The sequence below is a fragment of the Delphinus delphis genome, chromosome 2 (genome assembly GCF_949987515.2).
Source record: "Delphinus delphis chromosome 2, mDelDel1.2, whole genome shotgun sequence".
In the NCBI taxonomy this organism is placed as follows: Eukaryota; Metazoa; Chordata; class Mammalia; order Artiodactyla; family Delphinidae; genus Delphinus; species Delphinus delphis.
This window is the reverse complement of record NC_082684.1, coordinates 79,087,034-79,110,626: the sequence shown is the minus strand read 5'-3', so window position 1 is coordinate 79,110,626 and position 23,593 is coordinate 79,087,034. Positions and strand designations below refer to the sequence as shown.

General features: G+C 36.3%; 1 protein-coding gene across 1 annotated transcript in view; it reads left to right on the top strand.

Annotated features, from left to right (window-relative positions):
- The window catches only part of AQR (aquarius intron-binding spliceosomal factor), a 107,872-nt gene that overhangs the window by 27,221 nt on the left and 57,058 nt on the right, over window positions 1-23,593 (top strand). Inside the window, exons 11-18 of the mRNA XM_060004951.1 lie at window positions 385-501; window positions 2,457-2,570; window positions 4,285-4,388; window positions 10,020-10,122; window positions 12,661-12,781; window positions 15,756-15,897; window positions 19,012-19,190; window positions 22,610-22,777. Of these exons, the coding sequence (XP_059860934.1) occupies window positions 385-501; window positions 2,457-2,570; window positions 4,285-4,388; window positions 10,020-10,122; window positions 12,661-12,781; window positions 15,756-15,897; window positions 19,012-19,190; window positions 22,610-22,777 (1,048 nt within the window). The remainder of the gene's footprint in view (window positions 1-384; window positions 502-2,456; window positions 2,571-4,284; window positions 4,389-10,019; window positions 10,123-12,660; window positions 12,782-15,755; window positions 15,898-19,011; window positions 19,191-22,609; window positions 22,778-23,593) is intronic.

Sequence of the window (23,593 nt, the reverse complement as noted above, 5' to 3'; positions counted from 1 at the left end):
TAGTTTCTCAGTATTGTCTTTCTGACTGTCATAGAATGATATGGGAAGAGGAAACTGAGAAAGGGATCTCCATTTAGGGTTTTCCACTCCCCTTTCCCCATTTTTAAACCTGCACACAATACATACTGGGATTTCATATAGGATTTTGTTTGCAAACTAGTGGCCAGGGTATCTGAGGTTTCTTCCAGTGCTGGATTTTATTTAGAAACGTTACCGCTGAATTTATTTACAGCATGGACCAGACCCTTTGCTTTGTGCAGAGTGTCTTTTGGGGGGCTGAGGGTACTTTGTATGTGATTAGCGCTTCTGCACTATGTATCAGTAGACTTCACCTGTCGCTGGGAGAGCATGCAGACTTATTGCTGTGGTGATTATTTTCTCTAGGCCCTCCTCCCCACAAGACGCTGGTTTAATACCATCCTGGATGACTCCCACCTTTTGGTTCACTGTTACCTTTCCAATCTTGTTCGTAGAGAAGAGGATGGCCATCTTTTTTCCCAGGTGAGCACTGGTGGATCTGAACATATTTATTGTTTTCATTTCTAAGTCAATCTTTTCTTTCTTTGCCATGCACCTGGGAGTACTGGTAGCAATATATATTTTGCTAAATACTGAATTGAATGATGTAAATTCCTCATTAGTCATTTTAAAGTAAAACCAGGGCTTTCCTGGTGGCGCAGTGATTGAGAGTCCGCCTGCTGATGCAGGGGACACGGGTTCGTGCCCCAGTCCGGGAAGATCCCATAGCCGCGGAGCGGCTGGGCCGGTAAGCCATGGCCGCTGAGCCTGCGCATCCGGAGCCTGTGCTCTGCAACAGGAGAGGCCACAACAGTGAGAGGCCCGCGTACCGCCAAAAAAAAAGTTAAACCAAGTCTTAATATACAAAACGGATGCCTTCTTGTATAGGTGGCCTATACTAATTTTATATTATAACCTTTTTTTCTCTTCTGAATATTCATTTTATTAATGTAAACAGTAAAACAATTAAGCATTTTAAATTTGAGGCGATTAGGTAATTCAGATAAACGTTTTGTTAATCATATGTGATTTTATTATTGGACTAAATTATGTGTGATGTAGTCCCACATACTCATATATATTTTGATTCTATGTCAGTAACCACTGTGGACTATTAATAGATGATAAGCATTACTTTCGAGTGAACTGTGCCCTAATATCATGGCTCTCTTTGCATAAGACGAGGGTGACAGAGGCAGTTGATAGTGTGGAAGTACATATACACTTAGACCGCTGCCTTGAGTTGGAAGGCAAGTGAACTTTGTTTACTGCCTTGGGTAGGAAGACACACTATTAAGGTTTCCCATTTCCTGTAATGTCATCCAGAAGAAAAGTCTTCTAACAGACTTCTAACACTCACCTTTCAGATCACAGCTGGAGATAAAATTTTCGTGTGTGTATTTGCACACTGTCCTAAGAATTCTTTTATCTTGTATCTGTGAGCATTCCTTTTTTTCCTATTCTCTTATTAATTTTACCCAGTGATTTGTTGCATATATTAAAATACATTAAAATCCTAATATCTGGGGGGGATAAATTGGGAGATTGGGATTGACACATAGACACTACTATATATAAAATAGATAACTAATAAGAACCTACTATATAGCACAGGGAACTCTACTTAATACTCTGTAATGGCCTGTATGGGAAAAGAATCTAAAAAACAGTATATATACGTATACGTATAACTGATTCACTTTGCTGTACAGCAGAAACTAGCACAACATTGTAAATCAACTATACACCAATAAAAATTAATTTAAAAAATCCTAATATTTGATCTGCCATAGATTAGAATTAAGAATAATAAAAATTGGGGGCGAATGGAGCCCCAAATTCTGTTGATTCTGTTGATACTGCCAGCACAGGGGGAAAGCAGGCCTTCTTAATGCACCAGGAACTAAGCCAAAGAAAGCTTGATTGATGGTCATGGAGACCGAAGAGAGGAATGACTAGCTTAGCTTTTCCCACCTTGCTGTTTTTTCTAATAGAAGCATAGAGAAGAGTATCTCTAATTGTGAATTGCAAAACCCTCATCAGAAAATTTTAAGTGGCATAAGACCTCAGGAGTTCCCTCTAATGGTATAGTTCTATATAGATAGATTTTTTTTTCCATTAAAATGATTGACTTTCTTTGATTAGTTCCTTAATGTCTCTTTAGTATTTATTGGGATTGCAGTTGAAGTTGTTTCCTGTAGAAGTAGACCATGTGTATGAAATAGACTTAACAGTTTGTTCACAAGGCATATACTTTATGCTTACATAAATAAAACACGTTTGCATATGTGCTGAAATGTTTGTTGCAATGTTTACATTCCAAAGCTTTTCAGTACCTCTAAGAAGGTATGTGGATTTTATTATTTTTAATACTGTCGTATTTTTGCTTTCTTGTTCTCATGTTTACACAGTTTATTAATTTAAATGTATCCTTTCAGCTTTTGGACATGCTTAAGTTCTATACTGGTTTTGAGATTAATGATCAGACTGGAAATGCTCTGACAGAGAATGAGATGACTACGATTCACTATGATAGAATTACTTCTCTACAGGTAATTGAAATGCATTATAGCCTTTGCGTCTGCTCCATGAAGTTGAGTCATAAATAATTTAGGTTTTATGTAGTACAAATAGGAAAGGTACTAATTTAATAGTTTGTTCATCTTGAATTTTTAAAATATTGCTAATTCTGATGAATTCATGAAAAAGAATGCTTTCTTTTATAGTTCTCAATCTTGAGACTCAGTATATTGATATTTGACACTCAAAAAATATTAGTTACTGGGCCAGTTTAGTGTGTTTAAGTATCAGTTTTATTTTATGAAAGGGTATTTCAACTTGACAAAGTATGTGTAAGTGCTTTGTACATTTTAAAGATAAACACATGTAATGGGACTGAAATTTACCAGTGCAGCTCAGATGTGCCCCAAAAGTACCTTTGTTACTATTACTGAGCACATTTTGCTCTTGAACTCAGTTTTGTCTGGTGGCAGCTTTTATTTCTCAATTTAAAGTAATTCAGTTCTGTACATTTTAAAGAGTCTTTTTTTGGGTAAAGACTCAGCCAAACTTAAGTTCAAATTGTCTTTCATAATCAGCTCAGACATGTTTTCCTGCTTTTCTCAGAACATTAGTGTTTTTGTCCTTCTGCCTCTGCCCTTGAAGTGACCACAGCGGGTGTGGTGTGTGGCTGTTCTCTTGGCCACCAGCAAGGCACAATGACTGCTCCCTTGGAACTTGGTTGTCAGCCTACTGACAAGGCCCCAGCCCTTGTTCTTTTTTTTTTTTTTTTTTGTGGTACGCGGGCCTCTCACTGTTGTAGCCTCTCCTGTCGTGGAGCACAGGCTCCGGACGCGCAGGCTCAGCGGCCATGGCTCACGGGCCCAGCTGCTCTGCGGCATGTGGGATCCTACCGGACCGGGGCACGAACCCGTGTCCCCTGCATTGGCAGGCGGACTCTCAACCACTGCGCCACCAGGGAAGCCCCCCAGCCCTTGTTCTTGATGGTGCTGGAGTCCTCCTGGGAGCTGACTCGCCTTCATTTCCTAGCTCAGGCAGCTCACTTTCAGGCTTGGTTTCAGGGTCATTTTGCCATTGCCTGTAGTTGTTTCATGGCAGACTCATCGATAACCTTGGCAACCTTCTGTGTCATCCAGTACAGAGCACATGAAAACTTGTGGATCTTCCCAGTGCCACATGAGCATTATGGAGGACTAAGAATGTTATTTCACACACACTTAATCAAATCAGCATGATGCTGCTCTTTCTGTTTCCTTGCAGCTTACCCCACGTTGGTTGGAGGTGTTACCCTGCGAGGTTCTCTCTTTCCAGAGTTCCAAAGTAAAGCAGGGCACAAGCACACTATGCTGTAGGCCTCTCCCTTGAGATACATCTTCATTGGGAGTTGCCCTTGAGACTTTCTTATAGTTTTGTTAGGCCAATTCTTGATCACAAAGTGTTTTGTTTTGTTCTTTCTCTTCTCCTGTCAGTGAAGCTGGCCTTCCTGGCTATTTTCCTTTATATTCAAAATACAGTTTTAGAAATCAGAAACTGAACATTGATTCTTTATACTCTCCGGCTAGAACAATTTTGGTTTTTTCCCATTGAATCTAATGCTTTTGAATAAGGCAGAGGTCACATATGAGAAGCATATAAGGAGAATTGCATTAATTAAAAATTTTTTTTTCCATTATGCAGTATATAAGTTGTAATTTATTATATTAATATGTAGGCATTAATTAATTAATTAATTCTGTTCTTTTCTAGAGAGCTGCTTTTGCACATTTCCCTGAGCTCTATGATTTCGCCCTCTCAAATGTTGCAGAAGTAGATACTCGGGAATCCTTGATCAAGTGTTTTGGACCTCTTAGGTAAGGCAATATGAAAGGACAACTGAATTTTAATTTTCTTTTTTGGTTTTAGTTACTTTTGCACTACTTTAGGTGATGTTACTTGTTGCACTACTGTTTATTGACAACTAGAACTAGTGCTTCTCTCTAGCATTTGTTATCTTTGAGTCACTTAAATATAATTATACATCTTCTCTTTATTTTGGTAAAATTTTTATTTTTTGTAACTTATATATTTTTCCTAGATCTCAAATTTTTTTAGAGTAGAATATAAGCTGGTATCCCATCAGTCGTAAAGAACATACAACAGAAACCAGTAAATGTTCACCCTATGTGATATTAGAGGTTAGGCATAAGAAAAATTTTGCATGTTTAAAATTTATTAAATTGTAATGTTCTCTGGCATCTCTGTTAAGTATACTTTTTTGAAAATAGCAATAATAGCATACATTTATTTACTTTGTGATAGGTACTCTACTAGTATATAAATAAGTTAATTCTCAAAATATTCATGTGAGAGGAGTAGGTACCATTTTACATATAAGGTAGCCGAGGCACAGAAGAGTTGAGTACTTTGCCTGAGTCACACAGCAAGTAAGTGGCAAAGACAGGATTTTTTTTTTTTATAAATTTATTTTATTTTATCTTTGGCTTCGTTGGGTCTTCGTTGCTGCGCGCGGGCTTTCTCTAGTTGCTTCGAGTGAGGGCTACTCTTCATTGCAGTGCACAGGCTTCTCATTGCGGTGGCTTCTCGTCACGGAGCATGGGCTCTAGACACACGGGCTTCAGTAGTTGTGCCACATGGGCTCAGTAGTTGTGGCTCATGGACTCTAGAGCGCAGGCTCAGTAGTTGTGGTGCCTGGACTTAGTTGCTCCGCGGCATGTGGGATCTTCCTGGACCAGGGCTGGAACCCGTGTCCCCTGCATTGGCAGGCGGGTTCTTAAGCACTGTGCCAACAGGGAAGCCCCAAAGATAGGATTTGAACCTAGGTAGTCTGACTTCTGAGCCCTAATTATTTTTTTTTGAGGTATAATTGACATAAAACATTATATTAGTCTCAGGTTTATAACACAATGATTTAATATTTGTATTTATTGTGAAATTGATCACCACGAGTCTAGGTAGCATTTATCTCCATATATATAGAACTTTTTGGTCTTTTGGTGAGAATATCTAAGACCTACTTTCTTTGCAACTTGCAAATATGCAGTACATTATTACTAATTATAGTCACCATGCTGTACAATTACATACCCGTGACTTATTTATTTTATAACTGGAAGTTTGTACATTTTGATCTTCTTTACCATTTCACCCACCTTTGCCTTGGGCAACCACCAATCTGTTCCCTGTTTCTGTAAGCTTGTTTTTTTTTGGGGGGGGAGGGTTGTTTTAAAATTCCACATATAAGTGACTCATTAAATTCCACATATAAGTGACCCATACAGTACTTGTCTTTCTCTTTCTGACTTATTTCAGTTAGCATAATGGCCTTAGGGTCCATCCATGTTGTTGCAAATGGCAAGATTTCATTCTTTTTTATTCTGAGTCCTAACTTTTGACCACTGTGCTCTGTTATCTCCTCATTTTCCTTAACTCTGGGGAGAATTTATGTGTAGTTAATTGGCTATTTAAACTGAAGCAAACTGAGATTAGTCTGGTCATTCATTTTCATATGAGGATATGTAATAACTTACAGTAACACACACGTCTACTTCCTTCTTTTAAATAATGGCATTGAGTTCTGTTGAACAGGTCTACCATACTTTTTTTTTTTTTTTTTTTTGCGGTACGCAGGCCTCTCACCATCGTGGCCTCTCCTGTTGCGGAGCACAGGCTCCGGACGCGCAGGCTCAGCAGCCATGGCTCACAGGCCTAGCTGCTCCGCGGCATGTGGGATCTTCCAAGACCGGGGCATGAACCCGTGTCCCCTGCATCAGCAGGCGGACTCTCAACCACTGCGCCACCAGGGAAGCCCTACCATACTATTTTTTAATCACTCACCTATTGACGGATCTTTAATTTAAAATTTTTTGACTATAACAAACAATTAGGCAATGAACATTCTTTTTACTTCTATTTTTTAAATTTTAGTACTGATTCCCAGAAGCAGAATGGCTGACTCAAAGGGGTTATGTGTTTAAATTTTGTTACATATTGCTAAACTATCTTCCAAAAAAATGCCAATTATACACTTACATCAATAGTGTTTGAAGATTTATTTCTCTCCCTTCCAACACTAGGTAAATTAGTTTTTCATTTTTGCCAATCCAAGGACAAAAAGATTCTCATTGTTTTACTTGCATTCTGTGATTGTATGTTACTTTCTGATTGTTATCCTTTGCTATTTTGTATTCCATTGTTTGTCATTTTATTGATTTTTTTAAATAAGGAACCTTTATATTATATATCCAGGAACCTGGATATTATTATTTTGTCTAGTTCTGTTGCAATTATTTTGTCTCAGTTTCTCCCTTTTAAGCTTTGTTTATGGTATATTTTGTTATTACAGATGTTTTAAATTTTTAATCACATCTTTCAGTCTTCTTTTTAATAACAGTAACAAATGTTTTATTTTATTTATTTATTTTATTTATTTTGTGGTATGCGGGCCTCTCACTGTTGTGGCCTCTCCCGCTGCGGAGCACAGGCTCCGGACGTGCAGGCTCAGTGGCCATGGCTCACGGGCCTAGCCGCTCCGCGGCATGTGGGATCTTCCCAAATTGGGGCACGAACCTGTGTCCCCTGCATCGGCAGACAGACTCTCAACCACTGCACCACCAGGGAAGCCCACAAATGTTTTATTTAGAAGGTCTTCTTCACCAAAAGATTACAAAAAATATTATATTTTTTAAGCACTTTTGTAGATTTTTTTTCTTACATTTAATAGCTGTATAGTCTGTCCAGGGAATTTATTTTTGTCCATAGAGCTCCTTTATACTCTTACAAATCATTGAGGATCACAAAGAACTTTTTTAATGTGGATTATAGCCATTATATTTACTACATTAGAAATTAAAAGTAGAGGAATTTTAAATATTTAATTTATTTTAAAAATCAAGTAAAATCCATTGTATATTTCATACATATTGTTAATGAAAAATATATACTCCATAATGAAAAAAAGAATACATAGTGAGAAGAGTAGCATTGTTTTACAGTTTTGCATCTTTTTAATGTCTGGCTTAATGAAAGACAGTTGGATTTGCAGATCTGTTGTTGGTTTCAGTTTGTTTTAAGATGTTATTTTGCCTGAAGTAAATGAAGATAATCCACTCTTACACAGAGGGAAGTTTATTTTAAAAGTTTTTTCATATTTAGGAATATTATTCTTTGATACATATCAAAACTTGACAGTTGATATAGATTTCTTGAAAGTTTCGTTGTGGTATCTGAAACCATGTTAAGGAAGTCTGTGCAATTAAAGCGAATTGATTTTAAAAATGGAGAGATATATACCTTGTTCATGGATGAGAGGACTCAGTTGAGGTGTGGATTCTGCCCAAATTGATCTATAGATATAATTCATTTCCAGTCAGAGTCACAGCAGGATATTTGATAGAAACTGACAAGGTTATTCTAAAACTCATATGGAAAGGCAAAGGAACTAGAATAGTCAAGACCATTTTGAAAAAGAACAAAATTGGAGAATTTCCACTACCTAATTTCAAGACTTACTGTAAAGTTAATCAAGACATTGTGGTATTGAAAACAGGGTAGACATTATAGATCACTGGAACAGGGTCAAGTTCAGAAATAGACCACACGTATATGGTTAGTTGGGTTTTGACTAAGGTGCCAAGGCAACTCAGTGGAAAAGAAATAATTTCAGCAGTAGTTCCAGACAGCCATATGCAAAGTATGAAACTTGACCCATTCCTCACATCTTATACAAAAATTAACTCAAAATGAATCATAGACCTAAATATCAAAATTAAAACTTAGGAAATATAGGAGAAAATCTTTGTGATTGTGCTTTGTGCAAAGATTTCTGTAGACACCAGGGCACGGTCTTTAAAGGAAACAACTGATAAATTGGACTTCATCAAAATTAAGAATTTCTCTTTGAAAGACATTGTTAAGAGAATGAAAGACAAACCCCAAACTGGGAGAAAATATTGGCTAAATACATATCTGATGATGGACTGGTATCTGGAAGTCTCAGAACTCAATTATAAGAAAACAGCTTAATAAAAAAAATGGCTGTAGATTTGAACAGATACTTCACCAAAGAAGATATATAGATTTCAATAAGCCTATAGAAAGATGCCTAACATCATTAGTCATTAGGAAAAGCGAATTTAAATCATAATGAGATTTCATTATGTACCTATTAGAATTGTTTATAAAAACAACAGTGTATTAACTCTTGACCGGTATGTGGAGCAAGTGTAATTCTCATACATTGCTGATGAGAATTCAAAATGGTAGTGCCACTTTGGAAAAATTTGATAGTTTCTTGCAGAAACATGTGCTTACTGTGCGATCTAGTGTTCTCACAGACATACCCAAGAGAAATGGAAACTTACATTCACAGAAAAATCTGTACAGAAATATATATAGTGGCTTTATTTATAGTTGTCAAAAACTGGAATATATAAATATGCTTCAGCTGGTGAGTAAATAAACACATTGGGAAATATCCATACAATGGAATATTACTCAGCAATAAAAAGGAACCAACTACAGATACACACAACAGTGTGGGTGAATCTCAAATGTATTATGCTGAGTGAAAGCAGCCGGCGTCAAAAGGCTACATAATGTATGATTCCATTTATTTGACCTTCTGGAAAAAGCAGATTTATAGAGATTGAAAACACATTAGTGGTTACCAGGGACAGGGATAGAGGGTTTGAGGGGCTGTGGGGGGTAATGAAACTGTATTTGAGTGGTTGAAAGCTGTCAGGTAAGTAGTGGCAAATGCAAGTTTTTCAAAATTTCAGTTTTTCACTCTGAAATTCAAATTTTATCTTTGGCAACATATACTGTCAGTTATTTTCCTTGAAGATAGGTTTATTTTGTTCAGATTTTTTGCTGTTATTCAACTCTGAATAACTAGTTTCTCAGTCGTTCTGACGAACATTCTTTTTACACAAGTAAAAATTGTGTGCAAAATGTGTACTTCCCACTCTGTCACACAGATTTTTTAAAAAACAGATACTCAAGTCCAAATTTAATAACCTTAATAATTTTTTACTCTTTCATCAAGGACATTTTTAAACAAAACTGGTGGGGGTTTTTTTGTTTGTTTCAATAACTGTGTCACAGTGAGGAATGCTGTGACCACTTATTGTACTGGTTGGTGCCACTGCCTTGATCCATGCCACCAGTTTTACCCATTATTGCACTGTCGCTGTATATGTAAAGACAGTGAGAAAAAAACTTAATAATGTCTTGGTATTAATATGAAAAAGTATTGTCCTTGTAGCTTCCCTGAAACAATCTTGGGGACCATGAGAGGTTTGCAGAAGACAATTTGAGAATTCTGTATTAGGGGTTTAACTCTTTGATGATTTCATGTATTTGTTGTTTGTGTCATAGGATTATATTTTCTACATAAAAATTTTTAAGCCATCTGTAAAATTATGTTTCAAAAATGAATTAAATTGTAATAAAATACTCTGATCTGAATATTCTTTATGCTGCAGTTCAAATACACTCCACCAGGTGGCATCATACCTCTGCTTGTTACCAACTCTTCCTAAAGGTGAAGACACGACTTTTGATAAAGAATTTCTTCTAGAATTGTTGGTAAATATTAATGTTCTTTGAATTTTGCATGTGGTTTTCCCTACTTTTTTGAATCATTCTTAAAGATGTAGGTTGGTACAGGTTTTTTTCTGGCCTAAAAAATTGGTAGGTAATGCCTACTTGTTTGGGAACTATATCATCATTTGATTTTGTCAGATTTCTTTTTCATCTCTTAGATTTCTTTTTTCAAGTCTCTTACCTCTTAAAACTGCTTTATAGCATGGATTTGTTCCATCAGATATTTACGAGCAACATCTGTGTCAGGCACTGGATTCAAGCACTGGGGATACAGAGATGGCCGACACTGTTCCTGCCTTTAAGAGATCACAGTTATACCTACACACACACACACACACACACACACACAGAGATATCTATCTATTTATCTGTTTATTTTTAAGTTATTATTTAAATATAGTACCTTGAATATTAAGCCATACCTTTATCACTAGAGAGCTCAGGAATGTTTAAAAATAGAAAAAGTTATTACCGACTTAGTGGTTTAAGAATTCTAAGGGATTTCTCAAGCATTTTGGGAAATGAGTATTAGTTTGAGCATCAGCTCTTAAACTAATACTTTTTTGTGTGAGGTTTTATTTTTTTTAGTACAGTTTCAGGTTCATAGCAAAACTGAGGGGAAGGGATATACTTTATTTTTTAAACTTCTGTGAGATATTTCATAAAGTGGATGAGTATTTAACCATACGCCACTATGAATATCTAGGTTGTTTGCATGCTCACTAGTACAAATAATGATGCAGTCTTAATATATGCCTCTTTGTGCCCATATGTGGACATCTAGGAGAGGTACCCAGAAGTGAAATTATTTGATGTGCTTATTTAAAAGATAAAAGATGCAGCCAAACTGTCCTCCAAAAGCTGTATGTTCCCATCAACAGTGTATTAAAGTATGTCTCCTTAAGCTTTTTTCGGCATTGGATGCTGAGTCGCCTCAATTTTGCCAGTCTCATGGGTTAACAAAAAACACTTGTTTTAATTTTTTGTTTGCTGACTGCTATAAGGTTGAGTTGTCTTTTATACGTTTCAGACATTTTTTATACCTATACAAATGTGCACTGCATGGATTTGTAAATACATTTTTTTACACATATGGAACAATAATGGGCACATGTTTTTGTAACATATTTCAAGCTAATACTTCTAATACAGGGTATAAAATACAGTTCCTTACTGTAGAGAGGAAGATAATATGCTTATTTTGGGGTAGTAACAGGAAACTATTTGTAGCAGGTGTTTTAAGCCTGGTGACAGGTGTTTAAGTGCCATTTGGAGAGAAATCCTTGGGAAGGGTTTTAAATTAACTCAAGTATAGAAAATACTTTTTTATCGATATATTTACTTACATGAAATGTATGTCTTGGGTCACTATCTTTCCCTTCCTTCTTACAAATCACTTTTTGTTGTCTCTGACTACAAGTGCTTTCTAAAAATTCCTTGGCCTGTTTTCTGATAACGTAAAATCTTCTCTGGTAAGTCAGGTTTTGGAGATTAATAATAAATCCTTACTATAGAAAGAAATGGGGACTTTTCCAGGAACCTTTCTAATGGAAAATAGGTTTGAGTATAAAGTTGATCCTATCTATGCTTTTTAGGGTCTTATAGCTAAGATTTCATCCTTAAAATTTAAATAGTTACGTGAAAAGAAAACAGTTTTAAAAATTTATAGCGCTACAGCATTATCTTTCATTTCCTCCCCCTCTTAAGGGAGTTTTTTCAGGCTTTGGAATCTTCTAATATCCAACCAAATATGATTAAAAAATTCAACTATGCATATTGTTTAGATGATATCACAGTCTTCTTTCCTAAAACAATACTATCTCTACTGAAAAGAACGTGACACATTTTTCAAATATATCATTATTTTGGCATCTCTTAATTAGGTAACAAACTTATTTCTGTATTTGAGGTAGATCACTGTAGTATTAACAATGGAGGGGTACATAGAGAACATCAAGTACAACTCTCTCGTTTTACAAAGAAGACTGAGGCCAAGTTATTAGTAAACTTATCCAGATTATTTAGCTAGTTAGTACAAGAATGAAAACTGTAACCTAGAACTTAGGGCTCCCATTTTTTTTTCTTACATTGGTGAATGCTGTGTTGCTGTGGGTTTTAAGGTCTTGGCATGTGCCAGACACTTCGACATTATTTTACAATATTCCACTTCATTTTCATAAGAAACCTAAGAAGGGAGTGACATTTTAATCTGCTTTACTGAAAAGGAAACTAAAATCAGGGAGTTTGAAGTAACTTGCCCAGCTTTCACATAGCCCATAAGTAGAGGTGCTAGGTGTTGACCTCAGATCTGTCTGATTCCAAAGTCCATCACAATCAGTACCTCTTTCTTCTTTGATTTGTGGAGAACATGAAAAAAGGAAAAAAAAATCTCTTGTTAAGTGCTACAATAACTCAAAGACATGAAACTTCTCATTCCATACTTTGTGTTGAATTTCTCCATAAATTATTTTGATTGAAAAAAGATACTTCTGACTTTCTTTCTAAACCTATTTCCTTTAGGTATCTCGTCATGAGCGTCGAATTTCTCAGATTCAGCAGTTGAACCAGATGCCTTTGTATCCAACCGAGAAAATCATATGGGATGAAAATATTGTCCCAACTGAGTACTATTCTGGGGAAGGTATGGTAACGAAGTACAGTATTCAGATGTAACATGAAACTTAGTTTAGAATTCATCATATATAACTGAACATACTCCTATCTGCTATATACATTAGGGTAATTTTCTGGTACCCTCAAGTTCAACTTTAGAAGCTAGAAACTATTCAGTGTTTTGAATGCTTAACATTAAGGATTTTTATTAAATTTAAGCATTGCCTAATGAAATGTGTGTTTGTGTGTGTGTGTGTATCATCCTGTATAAAATGTGCCCGTAAAGCTGTGTGTTCAGGAGACCTAATAATACAAGAAGTGTAGCTTTCATTATGTCACTGTAGCAGGCTTTATTTGGTAGTGTTTTATTTTTCAAAGCCTTTTCTACAGGTTCTTTTGAATTCCTTGTAGAGCCAGCTAATGACCTTCAAAAGAAAGACATTATCATTAGTTAAGATAAACCCTTAGTTTTGACCCAGAGTAGTATTGCCTACTATGTTCATCTACCTCTTTCAGCAGATTTGTTTCTAAATGCTTATCCTCTAATGATGAGAATTTGCCACAATTGAGTATATGCCAAAGTGCATTCTGACACATTTTGAAGGCATATTTCAAAAAAAAATTTCTGGAAGTTTTTTGAACAACAGTGTCATGATTTGTAGAGATGTAGCTATTTTAAAGAGATCACCAATATACGTATTGGTATATTTATTTAAAAGAAAATTGTCTCTTCAGAGTCGTATCCTAGAGCCATAATTCCAATAAACCCAGTGCACTAAAATTGTACTAGATTTCAGAATAATCAGTCTTCATATCTTTTTATATTCTGACAGTGATTAATGCATTGCTTTCTCACTTTTCTAATTTGTTCATACTAAAAGCATTTGTGATCATATATGTATGAATAACACTTAAGAATATTTTGTCTTTTTAATGAAAAGTTTGTGTCCTTGAAAATGTAAACAGTCTTATATCTAGCTTTTGGTACTATTCAGTGATGTTGGTCTGAGTTTAAAACATATTTTGCTTAGTATAAAGTATTGCTTTTCTTTCGCTCCTATGATTAATGAAGTTAAGTAAAAAGAATTACTTCTCAAAATTTGTCTTTGTACCTGTCTTGCCATGGTTCTTCACTGACCATGGGTGAAACTGTGCTTGTGGGGCTCTGTATTCAATGCTGTGAGATAGGCAAAGATCAAAGCCAATCCAGCACAATTATGCACGCTGCTTCCAGCTCCCAAGGAGAGAAAATAAGTGTGAAATTGGGGCAGATATTTAAAAAATATAGTATAAGAATTGTAAAGAAAGTCTTTGTAAAGTGTTGCCTTTTTAAAACCGTTTTATTGTAAAATAAACACAAATATAGAAAGCCCACACAAAATAAAGATAGAGCTTTACTAATTATCTTAAGGGAAATACCCTAAAACCCTTATAATCACCTTGTCAGCTATCCCAGAATCCTCCTGTGTACCCCTTCCTACTTACTGCTTTCTCCCTCCACTGGAAAGTAACCATTTCTTGACTTTTATAGCAATCACTGTCTCACTATTTCTTCATAGTTTTATTACCCAGTTGTGCATCCCTAGACACCGTAGTCAGTCCTGTACATTTTAAGATGCCTTTTATTTTACGGGTACCAACTGTATCCCTTTCTTTTGTCTTTTGAAGACCCTGAGTTGTTTGATCTGTATAGTTTTCCACAGTCTAGATTTTTCTAATTGACTACTCACAGTACAGTTCAACATGTCCCTCTGCTCTTTATTTATTTTTTCTACAAATTGGCTTGATCAGGCAGAGGTATTCTCTCTTTGGCAAGATCCTTGGTGGCGGTGTATTCTTTCATCAAGAGGCACGTGATGTCTGGTTGTCTCTGTTTTTGTGATATTGCTGTTTAATACCTAGATTTGTTAATTCGGGGAGGGTTACAAAATAGTGATATGTTAATTTTTTTTTAATATAAGTATGCCATCAAAAGAGATGCTTTCAGCTTCTGGCTTGAAAGAAATTGAATTAGATTATAAGTCAGAGTTTACTAACAAATGATGTGAAATTTTTGTACATTGATGTTTCTTGCTTTCAGGTGCATTGTTTCTTTGGTAAGTATGGATAGGGATGATGAAAATAATATGATTTGCTAGTAAAATGTGTTTGGGGGTTCTTTTTTTTAAAGATTTTTTTGATGTGGACCATTTTTAAAGTCTTTATTGAATTTGTTACAATATTGCTTCTGTTTTATGTTTTGGTTCTTTGGCTGCGAGGCATGTGGGATCTTAGCTACCCGATCAGGTATCAAACCCGCACCCCCTGCACTGGAAGGTGAAGTCTTAACCACTGGACCACCAGGGAAGTCCCTGGGGTTCTTCTTTTTTGACCTTTTTGATATTGGTGCTGAGTGCTTGGTTATTTATTATCCCAGGGAAATAGTGTTAGGTGAAGGTAATGGAAAGAATATGGTTCATTAATGTTGTCAGAGAAGGGAAATGACTCCAGGAATAACATACAATCAACGCCTTATCCTTAAAGGCTAGCAAAACGGCAAAAGTTCAGAGCACCATAGTGATCACTGAAGATAGAGTTGTGTAATGTAATATACTAATTCAGTTTTGGTAAATTTGGTCATGGGCTATGTTTACAGTAGCATTATTTACTTTGAGATTCGCCAAATACAGATTAGGTGGTAAAGAAAGAATTTTTAAACTACTTGTGTTAGTTTTAAGTATCTTTAAATACTTTTTAGAAGCACTGTTTGCATATGAGTCATTGATGTGCAAATTACATGTATTAATGAAATTCATCCTTTATTCCCAGTCTTAATAGATAGCATTTGTTAATTTGGTTTCAGTTTCTGTGTGGAAATAAGAATACGACCTTATCAAATATGCTGTATTTTAGACACCATTAAACTAGATTCTTAACAAATTTGTGCTGCCTTGTTTTAATACATAAAGCAGATGTCTGATTAAAACAAATAATTCAAATATGGATGTTATTTTCCTTTTCAGGTTGTCTTGCTCTTCCCAAGTTGAATTTGCAGTTTTTGACTCTTCATGATTACCTCCTAAGGAACTTTAATCTCTTCCGCTTAGAATCAACTTATGAAATTAGGCAGGACATCGAGGATAGTGTCAGCAGAATGAAGCCATGGTTAGTAAATTGGTTCCACTTGCAATGAAGAGATGCAAACAGTGACTGACATACTTCTGTCAGAAACCTCACACGTGTAATTAGAAATAATATATCTGTGGTGAAGATGCCCTTTAAAATATGAGATATTTACTCTGTGAGAAGTTCTTGAATGTGAATTAGATATATCCAAAGTGCTAAAATAGAAAATATGTATCTGGGTCATTGGAAGTGGGGCCGAGGGTAAGAGAAGAGAGGTCATTGTTCTGGGAAGTGGGGCGGGAGGGAGAAATGTAGGGGGGAGGAGGTTGGGCATTAGTAAAAGGGTAAAGAGGGAAGGGTATGGGCTGGCCAGCAGGCCTGTACTAGGCAGGGCAGTTTAAGTCCTGGGAGAAGCTTATGATAAAGGGGTATTCTGTTACTCCAGCCGCTCTTGTGGCTGTCACCACTAGTCTCAGTCAGCCTCTCTAAAGGACCTGGCAGGAGATGAGGGGCATAGCTGAACATTGCACAGCGTGGAACATTGGAACATCTTCCCTGCCCTCCATCCATAGGTTGCCTTGAAGAGACTAAATCATCAGCATTTACTTTTAGGGCCTGTTGAGTAGGTTTCGTTATTTGAGGAACTTTTCTGCCTAAACTCAGCTTTCCACCTGCTAGCTTCTGTCTGGAACTCCTTTAGCTAAGAAAAGACTTTCATTCTGCTGTAGGCAGCTCTGCATTACAAGATTTGTGAAGGTTCATTTTGCTTTTTAGACATGACTAACTTTGGGTAAATGCCCTTCGTTCACTATTTCATTCTAGGTATGAAATTATTGGAGATAAGTTATATATCACAGTTGACTGTAAATGAGTAAAATAATTCTGTAAAATGAATTTTCATTAAATTATTGTCACACCATGCATACATATGTACAATTATACTGCATTCTGTGTGAAAAGCTTAACATATTTTGAGTGTGAACTGATTCAGGTATCTTCCAGGCTTCTATCCTTACTAATTACAGAGAGCTGCATGGACACTGTGATTATGATGTTTTTTTCACTTCCATATTTTATTTCATACACAGTTCTAGTTTTTAATTAATTATTATGTGAAAAGTTATTCTGGGTGAGAGTCTAAAACACAACAAAGTATTTCTGACTTAATAATCAGTTGAGTCAGTGGGCAGGCTAGCACTGTGCAATTTGTATACCCACTGGCTGATCGTCTCTGCCCACAGCTTTGCTGAAATTATTGCCCATTGTTTGGACCCCAGGGGAGTGCTTGATCAGAAAGCTGCCTTATAATTTATGGTTACCTTGCACTTATATGCTCAGACTCTGGACCTAATTTTGGTCATTTTGCAAAGTAGGGACTTAGTAACTAGCAGCTCATCAAGTAGAATTCATTTATATTTTACTTAAATGCCAAATAAAGCAGTAATACTTGGAGTTCTTATGGTTTATTAATAAAATATATATATTTTCTTCTTGTGTTACACGGGCCTCTCACTGTTGTGGCCTCTCCTGTTGCGGAGCACAGGCTCCGGACACGCAGGCTCAGCAGCCATGGCTCACGGGCCCAGCCGCTCCGCAGCATGTGGGATCTTCTTGGACTGGGGCACGAATCCGTGTCCCCTGCATTGGCAGGCGGACTCTCAACCCCTGCGCCACCAGGGAAGCCCCATTTTTTTAAAATTTACATTATTTTCTGCTAGTGGAAGAAAATGTTATGTTTTGGAGATAACTATTGATAATAAATTTTTCTAAATTTTCATTCCTAATTGCCCATTATTGGAAACTGTTAAAAAATTGTGAGATCTTGAGGGATAGGGCTTCCTTCTGTTTCATGTCTTGAAGGTGGAAAAGTAGCAGAGGCATTTTTACGTATTGTGTAGTTCTAATCATGTTTTTAGGCTGCTGAAACTGAGCAGTGTAAAAGAGGATGTGCTTATGAGGATCAGAAATCTATACTCTTTTAATGCCTCATGTTGCAGGTAGATTTTATAAAGGAGGAAAGAATTGGGGAGAGTAGATTAGTGGTTGCTTGGGAGTAGGAAGGGTTGACTGCAAGTAGACAAGAGGGATCTTTTTAAAGTACGATGAAGATGTTCTAAAATTGGATTGTGGTGATGGGTGCGCAACTTTGTAAATTTACTAAAAGTTATTGTACATTTACAGTGAATGAATTTAATGGTATATAAACTATATTGCAATAAAGTTGTGAAAAATGGGGGAGGTGATAGAAATTTATTACAAAAGCTTTTAGACACAAGGTACTGCCTTTTAGAAATTGTTTTAGTACTGACCAAGTCATTGGATTGCAGAACTTTTATTTTTAATTAGTTTCACTCTTTGATGTTATGAAGTTTTATAATTTTCTGTTATTTACAAAAGCCTTTACTTAGGATATAGGTTTCCTTTATCTTTGTAAGCGTGTCATTTTTGGCAGTACTTTCCAATTTTGAAGTGTTGCTGCAGTTTTTGTATTACAGATTTCCCCAATACACTATTTAATGTAAAAGCTAAAGCACCAATATAAGAAGAAAGAATGAATATTTGCTTGTTAGTGGTTCTGGTTATTACAACTAGCTTGATGATTCCCCACACTGCCATCCATAGCAGTGTCTTTTCAGTGTTTTAAATATTGTGCCCTAAAGAAAGCATTTGCATAGATATTGTCATTTGCTTGTTTTTAATTTCTTAAGGTCTAGCTTGTTCTAAAAGATTTTTGAAGCAACTTATAGAAGTATTTATAATACATAAGATAAAATGTAAACAGTTGAGGCTATCGTGATGAAGAGGGGAAGAGGGGAAGAATATAAAATAAAACTGAATGTGCTGGATTATTTCATTCTTCGACAAAATGGCTCATCTCTTACGTACATAGAGTTATATGTTTTTCTGGTAACGTGGGGGACATTCCTCTATTTCCCTTTCTTTTGTGGGCCATGTTTGCCTGTTTCATCCTACCATATATACTTCCTAAATATTGAGACTTAGGGGTTTTTTTTAGTTTAGAAATAAGAGTTACTAATGTTAGGGCTTAAATACTAGCTAACCATGTATTCTTAGTTACTAGTTTAACTTGTCCAAAGTTGAGCAAAAGTTGATCTTTGCTTGGGTAACCAGTCTTCTGCTTCTGGTTTCCAGGCAGTCTGAGTATGGCGGGGTGGTATTCGGTGGCTGGGCGCGAATGGCCCAGCCCATCGTGGCGTTCACCGTGGTGGAGGTTGCCAAACCCAGCATAGGCGAGAACTGGCCAACCCGGGTTCGCGCAGATGTCAGCATCCATCTGAACGTCAGAGACCACATCAGAGATGAGTGGGAAGGTAACTTTGCCTTTCAAGAAGTGGTCACCTTTTGCTGTTACAATTTATAGACTTTTACTTAGAGCATTAGCAAAGCACATTCACCAGATATTGCCCTTTTAAATTTATTAAATTTTATCTTTAAAATTTGTTTTAAAGAATGGCAATTGATTTATAGTTACTACTAGTAAAAATACCAAAGATCATACAAGAATAATTAAATACCTTCATACTCTAATAAAAAGCATAAAATAGCACGTATATCAGTGTTGTGAAAATTGCGGTTGGCGGAGCTGAGAGGAGAGCATTTTAAATCATAAAATTTAGGAAGATAATGTTTATGAATTTATAGGATCACTATAAAAAGAATAAAATATTTGTGTTCACTAAAGAAAGGGGGGAACCCACATATAACTTGCACACTTGCAAAGCAAGTAAGGAAAATTGGTATTTTTAAGAGATAAAAGCAGTCAAAGTAAAGTGAATAGGGATGCATACAATTTGTACCAAAGAGAAGAAGTCAGATAAAAAAAATCAGTGAAATCAAATGTATTCAAGGATAAATAATAATTGCAGGGAAGTTATTTTCCCTATTCTTTACTAAGCAAGGTTTTAGGGATGGGAGTTCTATGTCACAATTTTATATAGAGGCAGATATGTTCTAAGTTACTAAGTCAAATGGAGTTAAAACATCAATACCACCCACCTGTGCCAGAAATGGCATGTAAACTGATTTTTAATTGGCACTTTTGTATTTTTCTCCCAGCTGTCTATGAGAGCTCTTGCTGTCCCATTATGAGAAACAGGAGCTGGTAGGTTTTATCTCCTTCTACCTTCTTGGCATGCCAGAAGGAAAGAGATAGTCCCTTAAAGGATCAGTTTTCAGAAATTATTGCTCTCAATATAGCTGTTTATAACCATAGGGTCTGTATGATATATTTATCAAATAATTCTGAAGGAAGCCAGCAACAAAGCTGGCCAAATGTTTAACAAGTGGCCACCATAGTTGGTATAGTTTGTGACAGATTGTTTTTTTGGCTCTTGTATCCTTCAAAATTGTTCAAATCTGGTGCATTACACATCTAGAATAATAGGTACCCTTATTATTGCTGAATTGTGAGAAAGTCATTCAGTTGCTGAAGAAGGTTTTACATTTATCGCCTTTTGGAGCTTAAGGAGGTATTAAAATAAACACTGTTTTACATAGTGGGTAATGAACTGAAATAACTTATTGGCCACCCCTAGAAGCCGTGATGACTAGAAGTAAAACTTGAAGGAAAAAAAAGACCCTTTGTAGAAATGTATAGATGACAGATGACAAGCCTGCATTATAGTGTTAAGGAAAAAAAAGGATTTGTTATCCCAAACCCCTTACGAGTCTCTTACCTCCATCACTTCGGAGACTGGTAGTCAGAAGGCCATCAAATAGTCTTTTTTGTTTTTTTAAACATAGGCCTCTGGTAGATGAGAAATAGAATGGGTAAATTTTGATGGGCAAGATAGGGAACAATAGGGTATTGTGGGACAAGCAATTCATCTGGGGCATGGTGGGGAGAAGAGTGTTTTCTGGGAGGCCAAAGCCAAGATGCAGGCCCTTTATTGATTCCAGATAGAGCAACCAAGTAAAAAATAAGAGGGAGGTTCTGTAAATAGCAATGAACACTGTCCTGTAAAAACAGAAAATTTTTGAAGAATTTAAACTAAATGCTGTAAAACATTGTTGTCCCTTCAAGAAGGTGTGAAGCTCAGGCCCTTATCTTCTCCATTACCCCATTTAAAATTAAGGAAACAGAATTAGTGAAACTGAAATGTTGGATCCTGCCCTAGAAGGCACAGCCAGGAGTAAATGCAAATGGTTGAAAGGAGAGTTCAGCTTATTGTAATACAGGTATTTTTAACATGGATGTAAGACGTCCTACAGCATCCCTCTGTGATGCCAAAAGGTAACATTGGTAGGGATTAAATTACTTCTCAGGGCCACTACTTTGGCTCTGAGACTGGGAAGTTTTAATGAGTTGTGCAGATCAGAAGTCATATAGGTGGTACAACTCACATAGTAGATCATTTCCCCTTAGTTTTCATTGTTCTCCTGCTTCTTCACATAGAATTTGTTGGGAAATAAACAATGAAGTCATAATTATGAATCAGTTACTATTTCTAGCACACTTAAACCCTATTCCATATTGAAACAAACCAGAATGGTGCTAGTTAATACTATTAGCCACGCACTTACATGGCTGATTTGATTTAGTTGTATCTCTTATTACCAAGGTTATGAGCAAGCAGACTGTTTAAATTTGCATTTATACTATACAATGACTAACAGAAGTGACTTGGGGGACTTCCCTGGTGGCACAGAGGTTAAGAATCCACCTGCCAATGCAGGGGACACGGGTTCCAGCCCTGGTCCGGGAAGATCCCACATGCTGTGGAGCACCTAAGCTGGTGCACCACAACTACTGAGGCTGCGCTCTAGAGCCTGTGAACCACAACTACTGAGCCCGCGTGCCACAACTGCTGAAGCCTGTGTGCCTAGAGCCCGTGCTCTGCAACAGAGAGAGGCCACCACAATTAGAAGCCTGCAACGAAGAGTAGCCCCCCGCTCACTGCAACTAGAGAAAGCCCGTGCACAGCAACGAAGACACAACACAGCCAAAAATAAATAAATAAATAAAACTAAAGAAAAAATGAATCGGGGGAAAAAAATGAAGATTAAGTGGTGTAACATTATATGCTGTGTGGTCTAATTTTGTGTCCCTTGTCTTCCAGTGTGTATTTTTAATAGAGCTGGGAATCCAGTTGAATCCATAATTTGAGCAATGACTGAGAAACTACAGACTTTGGCACAAGTCTCCTATTTCTTGGCATTTGCTTATAAAAATTTCAGCATTTGCCAACTGAAGCAATATATATTCAGCTGCCTTCTCAAGATGCTATCTATAAACAGTGCTTTTGTGCCTTGATGAATTATTCTAGACTTGACCTCTTCTGGTGAAATACAATTAGACTGTTGTTGAAATGACACTGATGGACAATTTAAACTGATGTTTGAAACCTGCTAAATATGATATAGATGGATTACATGCCAACCATATTTTTGGTTACTTATTAAGAATGTTATAAATAAGAATGATGACAAGCATCCAGTTTTGGAGCTGTAGCATGATCTGGAGGACTTATTCAGTAATGTATATACAGCATAAAAGTTTCTAATTTTAATATAAAGAGAAATTTTTATTTAATTATTGCTGTCAAACATTGAGTATTGAAGGTTATAGGAAAACCCATAATCGTATTACAAAGCACGTATAATTATTGATCACCTCTGATATTTTAAATGCTTTTTATACCTTTTCAAAAGATAAGAGGATGAGAATTTGCCAACAGGAGACAAAGCAATGTCATTCTAATAAGTGGAAATGTCTTTTGTGTTTTACTAGGACTTCGGAAGCATGATGTATGCTTTTTAATTACTGTACGTCCCACAAAACCTTATGGTACCAAGTTTGACCGGAGGAGACCTTTTGTTGAGCAGGTTGGCCTGGTTTACGTCAGAGGCTGTGAGGTCCAGGGCATGCTGGACGATAAAGGGCGTGTCATTGAAGACGGTATGGTGATATGCATGTTTGAAAGAGTGTGTATACGTAATGATAAATGTCTTTGCCGTTTTTCCTTTTTGTGTCCTAGGTGATTTTTTTAATTTGTTTTATATACTAAGTCAACACAAAGAATTATATATAAAAGTGAGTAGGGTACCTACCACCCAGTTTTAGAAATAAATAATATGGTTTCTAAACTTCTGTTTTAGATATTGGACAGGATCTTTTGGAATTGCCAATATTTAAAATTCTTCCTTATATGATACTTTACAATATTGCTTTTAAAAACCTCTAAACACCTCTTATAGTTGTTCAGTGATATATTTTTCTCATTTTTCCTTTTTAAGTTTTACTGATTTGATTCATGAGAGCAGTGGTTCTCAAATGGAAACAGCACTACCCTGTGTTTCAGAATACATGGTGGTATGTCATATGACTGGGGTAGAGGAAGGGGATGGTGAGCTCTTGGTGTTTGATGGATGGGGGTCTGGGATGTTGAGTACCTTAGCAGAACCGTCTTCTAGAAGGGACTGTCCTGCCCAAGATGCCAGCATTACCCTATTTAGAAACGCAGTTTGATTTCTTAGACTTAACTGATTGTTTTTTGAAATTCTTTCTTTTGTTGTCCTGACTTTTTTGATAATACTATTAAATTATAACTGCATCTATGTCCAGTGCTTATTTTACAATTTGTTTATGAAACTTCTGTCAGAACTTGAATCAGCTTCTACTACCTGTGATTTCAAGATTGAATCATTGCTAAGGGGCTGAAAATTAGGCTACTCTTATCACTAGAATAAAAGAAAAAGGAGAAGAGAATGGAGG